We start from the raw sequence: 8525 nt of genomic DNA, 5'->3' as shown, positions 1-8525 counted from the left end.
CAAGCATAAAAACATTTTAAATAAAACTTCTACTTTTTGGATCTATTTAAGTAATTTTAAAATAAAAAGTAGTATGTGAATTGTAGAGTGTAGCTAATGAAAACATTAAATAATATAATTTTAAGAAGCAATTAGCTATTCCACATGAAATAAAATCAATGATTACATAAATTCAACATGATTATGATGACAAAAGCAAAAATACAAAGTGTAATTGTTTTTAGCTCCTTGTTTAACACATATATTAATACATTTCCCAAAATCAAACAAAATAACACCAACATCTACTAATACCACGATCACAATGAGACTCCTAAAACTTACTTATTAACATCTTAAACATCTAACTCTCATATGAATTATATAATCAAGCATATTTTCTATGCTGTGCAAACTAGTGAAAGCACAGTCTTCTTCAGGATTCTCTAGAATTCATAATTCAACTCATGTTGAACCCCACAATTCCTGTTGACTTTGGTGAATCTTCTGAGCAGGCCTTCATTTACCAGAACATAAGCATATACTCATCGCAACTTTAAAAAGAATAGAAGGCCTTCATACTTGTTTGTTCTCAATTATATCTCATTAATTCTGTGCAGAGTTATGTTTTCTCGACTTAATATTTTTGCAACTTTTTAATTTTTTTCATTTTTTTCTATGTATTTCAACCCTTCTAACTGCAGCTGATTCAGCTTTTCGTTTTGACTTTCATCTAGAGTTATGTTTTCACACATTACAGGATTGAATATAAAATAGGTATCAGGAGGTAACAGACCATCAAGAATTATACAGACTGCTTCTATATCTGTAGCACTGTTGATAACATTAGAAAGTTTGGTTTTCAAGCTTGTGTGTATCACAGTGTTTTTCATATCACTCTCCGAATGTCCAGTGTCCAGACATACTGTGTACTCTAATGGAATATCCGGCCAAAGATATTTACGCTCATGCATTGCTAATGCCAAAGAGTTATTCAGAAGCAAACCTTCACCTTGATGAAGATCATTTCCCAATGCGTATTCTCCAAAGTAGCCTGGAGCAGCAGATGAGGCTCTAATGGCCTGCCACATTTTATACTGACAGCCTCTGAAATGACAGTTGATTCCAGCAAAATGGCCATAGTTTCTATGTTTAGAGACAACAAATTATAGTTTCTAAGCACTTTAGCTTCTAAAACACCAGAATATTTTTGTGTTATCCTCTGTTTACTATGGTACTTACGGCAGTTACCTTAAGGCATGTGTGGTTTCTTGCTGTTGCAATCAATAGTGCAAATCACATTCTATTTTTTCAGAATTTTTCCCCACATTTGACTGCTATAAAATGCATGGCTTCAACTCATTTTAACTTTTCCAACAATGAAATTTTGTGAAAATACATCTGATCCTAATGTTTTATAAAGTTTCTCGCATTCATCAAAAGGCATATGAAAAAATCCCGACATGAAAGCTAATATGGCACCTGTGCTTACATCACAAATGTAATGAAAGAGCTGATCAACTGGTTTCTGAGTTAGTTCAACTAATTTTCATATTGTCTGCAGAGCAACCACATAACTTGTTCCTCCATCACCAAATGTGAAATTGGGATTCCTCTCCCTTGCACTGGACACACGAAAATTTTAAAGCCAAAAATTATCTAAGTGCAGCCTAAAGTGTTTCACCTTTAATTTGTCTCAGCCAGAATAAATGTGGAATAATTATTTCTTTAACAGAAACTCATTTCCTTCAATATAATCTAGATGATGAAAATTCAGTTCTTCAACCCCAGTAATACAGGACTTCAGGTCAGTTGTTTTTCTCAATAGCTGAACTAACACCCAGGTTCTGTTATCAATATTCACCCTTGCAGTAATAATTTCTCCTTGAAGAGATAAATGGTTGTTCTTCTCTGCATTTTTGTCTTTGCTGATAGCCTGCTCCATTTTAGTAGGCTTTTCCTATTTTTCTAAGTGTCTCTTTAAATCATAATTTAAACTGGGGACAAGTCCACCAGTATTCCACCTACAAAAGATTATACAATTTCACTGGGATGAAAAAGAAAGTAATACTTTGTTTAGTTGAAACAAGAACTTCAGGTATTGCAATAGGATTTGAAGGATTTTCCACAGTATCTAAAGAAGAGTATGAGCCAGACTTATCAGTCAGTATGTCCAGATCTGAAGAACTTAATTTCCCTTCTTCAACCCGCTTACCTTCAAGTTCTGATTTGTCCTGGAATTGTTTTTTTTTTTTTTTTTTTTTCTCACCTGTTTTTTCGAGACACATTTTCCTCACATTTGAAATAAGAGTTAACATAATTTGATGATGTCAAATTGACATCAACTCTGGTGTGCATGCCTGAACTCTGGGGCTTTGGGGTATGGCTTGGCACTGGAGAACGTTAGTGACTCAGTACTGTAGATACCAGCCTGGAGTCTGGGTTTACGGTGACTTACTTGGTGCTAGGTTTTACTGTGGTTAACCTAATGTTACAGGCTAAGGCAATGTCTAGTGCTCACTTCTTTCTCCTTACCCCAAATGGAAGGTATCTCTCTCAGCACTGTGCTCCTTAAGGTTGAGGGAGGGGTGATGTGAGTAATGTCAAACTGCCCTTTTTATCCTCCCTTTCAGTGCATCTTTTTATATTTCTGTACTGCACCTGAATACTGTAAGGAGTCATCCAGTTCCGGCCAGGCGCGGTGGCTCACGCCTTAATCCCAGCACTTTGGGAGGCCGAGGCAGGCAGATCACAAGGTCAGGAGATGGAGACCATCCTGGCTAACAGGGTGAAACCACGTCTCTACTAAAAATACAAAAAATTAGCCTGGCGTGGGGGCGTGTGCCTGTAGTGCCAGCTGCTGGGGAGGCTGAGGCAGGAGAATGGCGTGAACCCGGGAGGCGGAGCTTGCAATGAGCCGAGATTGCGAGGTCGCGCCATTGCACTCCAGCCTGGGCTACAGAGCGAGGAGACTTAGTCTCAAACAAAACAAAACAAAACAAAAAACAGTCACCCAGTTCCCTTAGCTCTTGTGAAGAGTTTTCAGTAAAGGGTAGTTGTTCAAACTGATGTTTCTTCAGGTGAGGATTGCTGGAGAGTCCTCTATGGTCTTGCTCTGCTCCTCTCCTCTGAAGTTATTAATATAAATCTTCTCTCTTTTAATCATGGTCAGTCTACATACAGTTTAATAACTTAATTGCTAATCTTTTTAAAAAACAACTTTTGGTATTGTTGATTCCCTCTATTGCTTTCATATTCTCTATTTCATTCATCCTATTATAGTCTTTATTATTTTATTCCTTACGGTTGTTTTTCAATTTGTTTTCTTTTTCTAGTTACTTAAGGTGTATAGTAAGGGTATTGATTTGAGGTTCTTCTCTATTTTTAACATAGCATTTATGGTTGTATATTTTTCTTTAAGTGCTGTTTTTACTTCATCTCATAAGTTTTGTGCGTTTTTTTAAATTTATCTAAATTAGTTTGCTAATTTTCTTGTAATTTTTTAAAATAAGCGTCTAAGAGAGGTTTTTTCTTTAATTTCTGAACTTTCCAGATTTCCTTCAGTTACTGATTTTCAATTTCATTTGTGTGTGTGTGTGTGTGTGTGTGTGTGTGTGTGTGTGGTAAGGTAAAGTTCTTTTTAAGATTTCAGTTACACAAAATCTATTGAGACATGTTTTATCACATATAAAATATTGTCTATCCATGAAATTTTTTTGTGAATTTGGGAATAAAACCTACTTTGTAATATGGGCTAGGTTGCTCTCTCTATATATTTTAGGTATGATATGTTTATAGTTTTTTTCAAGTCTTCTATTTCCTTGTTTACATTTTCTATATTTTTTCCATTATTAAAAGTAGATTTTGAAATATGCTGCTATTATTTTAGAACAATGTACTTTTCCTCTCAATCTAATGATTATACTTCATATATTTTGACTCTTTTGTTGTGTGTATATTTATAATTAAAATATCTTTGTGATTAGTGGAATTCGTTATCATTGTATAATGTATTTATTGTCTTGTAAGAATTTTTGCTTTAAAGTTTTTTATATTTGCTATTAGTGTAGCCACTTCAACTCTCATTGGCTCTGTTTGTATGAAATATACTTTTCCATTCTTTTACATTTAATCAATTTATGGTTTGGGTTCTTAAGTGTGTCTCTTACTGACCTCGGATAGTTGATTAATTCTTTTTATCCTTTATGCAACTATGTGCCTTCTAATTGAAGAGTTCATTTCATTTACATTTTTAAAAATTATTAAAAAATTGATATCCAAGTTTGCTATCATTAATCTGTATATCTTATGTCATTTTTGTTTCTCATTTTCTTCATTACATTTTTTTTTTTTTTTTTTTTTTTTTTTTTTGAGACGGAGTCTCACGCTGTTGCCCAGGCTGGAGTGCAGTGGCGCGATCTCGGCTCACTGCAAGCTCCGCCTCCCGGGTTCCCGCCATTCTCCTGCCTCAGCCTCCTGAGTAGCTGGGACTACAGGCGCCCGCCACCGCGCCCGGCTAATTTTTTTTGTATTTTTAGTAGAGACGGGGTTTCACGGTGGTCTCGATCTCCTGACCTTGTGATCCGCCCGCCTCGGCCTCCCAAAGTGCTGGGATTACAGGCTTGAGCCACCGCGCCCGGCCCTCATTACATTTTTTAATGTTTTATTTGTTTGTGTATGCATGCACCTGTTAGATTTCTTTCTTAACTTTTGTTCTGCATATTTTTGGGGTAATTTTTCCAGGGGTTTTCTTTGGGTATTACTAGGTATATCTTAAAGTGCTAACAATGTAGTTTTAATTACTACAAACTTAGCTTTAATAGTTTACAAAATCCATGTTCCTATATAGCTCTGCTTCTCTACTGTTCTTGTCACAACTTACATATTTATATGTTGTGTGGCCATCAAGATAAAGCAATCCCATTATTAATTTTTGCACAGGAATTTGTTTCTGGTAAGGGCTCTATGCTTTGCTTGCAGAGGATCACTTTATTATCCCATGAACTTTATTTTGTGCACTTGTGGAGATGGGAAGAAAGAGAGGGGGGAGAGAGAGAGAGGGAGAGAGAGGGAGAAACTGCTCTCTGGTGTCTCTTCTCACAAACCCATTTATCCTATAAGATCAGGGTTCTGTTTTCATGACCTCATTTAATTTTAATCACCTTTTTAGTTACCCTACATTCAAATATAGGCACAATGAGAATTTATATATCATTTAATTTAGGGAGGGCACAAACATTCAGTCCATAGCATTCTTTCAGATTTAGTTTATGTAAAAGTGACTTAAATTCTCTTTAATTTTTGAAGGGTAATTTTAACAAATATAAAATTGTTGATTGACAGATTTTTTTCTTTGAACACTTAACATACATTGCCACTGTCTTCTGAGCTCCATGGTTTCTGATGAGAAGTCGGCTGTTATTGAGATTCTCTTGTAAGTGGCAAGCTGCTTGTGTCTTGCTGTTTTAAAAAATTATCTTTTTGTCTTTGTTTTTTGAGAGTTTGATATGTTTCTCAAAGTGTATGCCTTTGAGAATATTCTACTGAGGGTTTATTGAGTTTCTTGATATTTCGAATTATGTCTATAACCTAATTTGGGACTATTTTGAGAGCTGTTTTTTCAAATTATATTTATGTCTTTTCTATCTCTGTACTTACTTCTGGAACTACATCACGCATACATTGATTAATTTGTTATATCATGTGTATTTTAAATTTTTGTAAAAATCTTTGTTTCTCAGCCTAAATACTCTCAATTAACTGTTTTCAAGATCCTTCATCCTTTATTGGTGTGCTTAAAACTGCTGTTGAACTACTCCAGTAATTATTTGATTTCAATTATTGTACTTTTTAACTCAAAATTTTTTATTTGGTTCATTTTGGTTATATCTATCTCCTTACTAATGTTCTCAATTTGGTTAGACATTCTCATACATTCCTTTATTTCTTTGTATAGAGTTTCTGTTTATTCATTGATCATATTCTAAATGGTTGATTTAAAATTTTGTTTAGAAATCCAGTGTCAGGGTCTTTGCAGGCACCAATTTTAGTAGTTTTTTTCCGTTTTGTTTTGTTTTCTGCTGTGTAAAAGCAATATTTTTTAATTTTTTTTTTGCCTGCTTTATATTTTTTCCGGTAAACTGGATATTTGGTGCATTGTAATATGGCAACTCTGGAAATTAGATTGTTCTGGCTCCAAACTTTGTTGTTGTTGCTTATTGCAGTTGTTTTTTTCTTTATTGACTTGTCTGAACTAATTTTGCAAAGTACGTATTATCTGTTGTACGTCACCACTAAAACCTGTTTAACATTAGCTTAGCAACAAACTAGTGACTCAACAGATATTTCTTTACATGTCTGAAAAAATTATAACAAAAACCTCCCAGTTGTGCAGATTGACTCTGCATTTGTGTTGAGTTATGCTTTCAACACTTGACCTGGCAGTTTAAAACTCTACTTTTCCTTCATTTCTTGCTTGTGAGTCTCCCAAAGCTAACTTTGCCTTCGTTTTTTCGCCTGTGAGTCTCCCAAAGGTCAGCCAAAGGCAAAAGTTTAGGGACTTCTCATGTAATTTCTGAATACATGCCAGTCCTGGGCATGCACATGACATCTTAGATTCCCAGAAAATATGTGGCAGTTTTTAAATCCCTTACTCCCAATGTGTCTCAGTAACCAGACTTTTTTCTCAATCATTTTAGTTTGTCTATCATTTACCCCACTTCTATCCATTGTCCTATGTGGCAACAAATAATGCACCTACTTTTAAATGTTTCCCACAATATTCCCTGAGGGTAGCCACTTCAGCCCTGCTAGAGTACTGAGCTAGGTGAAATAAAGGGAAGCCCTGGCCGGGACTGGTGGATCATGCCTGAAATCCCAGCATTTTGGAAGGCCAAGGCGGTTGGATCACCTGAGATCAGGAGTTCAAGACCAGCCTGACTAACATGGTGAAACCCTGTCTGTACAAAAAATACAAAATATTAGCTGGGCGTGGTGGCGCACGCCTGTAATCCCAGCTACTCCAGAGGCTGAGACAGGAGAATCGCTTGAACCCGGGAGGCAGACATTGCAGGGAACCGAAATCGTGCTATTGCACTGTAGCCTGGGCAACAAGAGCAAAACTCTGTCTTTAAAAAAAAAAAAAGCCCTTTTAGCTGATACTTCAGCGTGTCACCAAATAGGTAAAAAATAAATAAATAAATAAATAAATAAATACAAATTTAAAAAACTATAATTCTTGGGGTATATGATTTATTGTCTCTCTCCATCACTAGGAATTTATAACCAGATGTAGACAATATTCTTTAAGGCTGCTGTCAACGTGAGAAGTATGGGGTGGGTAAAACACAAAATTTTCTTAATGAAATTCAGATTTTTAAAAATATTTACCTTGTTGCTGTGAATTTCTGATTAGTTCTCAGAGCTCTTCTAAATGTGATTGTGTCAGTTTATGCCATATAAATACATTCTTTTGTGGAACAATGGACTTTGGTAGTTTTATACTCTCCCATTTTTACTGACATCACTGGAAATTTACTTTTAAATAAGCTATGCATTATCTTAAGAGAACCTAGAGACCTGTGCATAATAATGACAACAGGTCAGAAAATTGAAGTCTGGAAATAATCAGTGTTGTTTGTAACTTTATCTGTGCTTCCTTGTGGCATTGAAAATTTGTTAATTTAATTAGCACCCAAAGTTTAACTGATTCTACATTCCTTTGTGAGGAAAATTGTTAAAATTGCCTTTATAATAATTAGCTGTAAAAAAACACCAAGTTTTATTCTCACATATAAAAAATTATCACACTGAAACCTTTATTTCAGGGTGGCCAATTTAGATTAATTAATAGGTGTTATTGCAAAATCTTGAATTTGCAATGAAAATGTAAGAATATTGCATTGTCTACACATTGAAGTTAACATAGATAATTATAACAAGTGCTGAATAATTTAAAAAGCAGCGTTTTTATATTGAACACCTCTATTCAAACAAAAGTTTACTTTATGGGAAAGGGAAAGCTTAAAACATGTGAGCCAATTTTTAAAATCTATGCAATAGTATTACAAATGGTATATTTTAAAGACAACATCTAAATTAATCCTAATTTTTCAATAGAACTTTATTTTCTCCAAATGTGTAGACATAGTGACTCCCTGTAAAATATAACATTAACAATTAGGTGAGTTTGACCCTTTACACGCTATTGAACTTAAGATAATACTAGCTATGTGAATTATATCATCTGCAGAACTCATTTACAATAAAATATTCAAATGCACTGAAAAATAGTGTATGCATCTCTTTTTTGAGTTCACATTCCAGTATTTCTTTGACTGAGAAAAAGTTCATGCTTACATTTGCACAAGTCATTTTGTACATCTCCACTAGTTTCTCTACAGTAGTGTATGCAAAAGAAAACTTGTGATTAGTTTTCAAATTCAGAGTAACATCATTTGTTCTTTAATCATTCTACTTAACTAATGATTAGATGTTGATTATTTAAAATATGTTTGAACACACTCTTGAATCACAGAACTATGAAA

The 8525-nt window shown here is 34.5% G+C and overlaps 1 protein-coding gene across 1 annotated transcript; it reads right to left on the bottom strand.

Annotated features, from left to right (window-relative positions):
- Positions 1-390: 390 nt before the first annotated feature.
- On the bottom strand, positions 391-2008 carry LOC102145422 (calcium-independent phospholipase A2-gamma). The gene is given in 3 exon segments (XM_045384027.2): positions 391-1125; positions 1163-1290; positions 1292-2008. Coding segments are annotated over 3 exon segments (882 nt in total). The 5' UTR covers positions 1445-2008; the 3' UTR covers positions 391-524.
- Between the last annotated feature and the right edge of the window lie 6517 nt (positions 2009-8525).

The sequence above is a fragment of the Macaca fascicularis genome, chromosome X (genome assembly GCF_037993035.2).
Source record: "Macaca fascicularis isolate 582-1 chromosome X, T2T-MFA8v1.1".
Taxonomy (NCBI): Eukaryota; Metazoa; Chordata; class Mammalia; order Primates; family Cercopithecidae; genus Macaca; species Macaca fascicularis.
The sequence above is the reverse complement of the archived record's forward strand: the minus strand, read 5'-3'. Positions and strand labels throughout refer to the sequence as shown.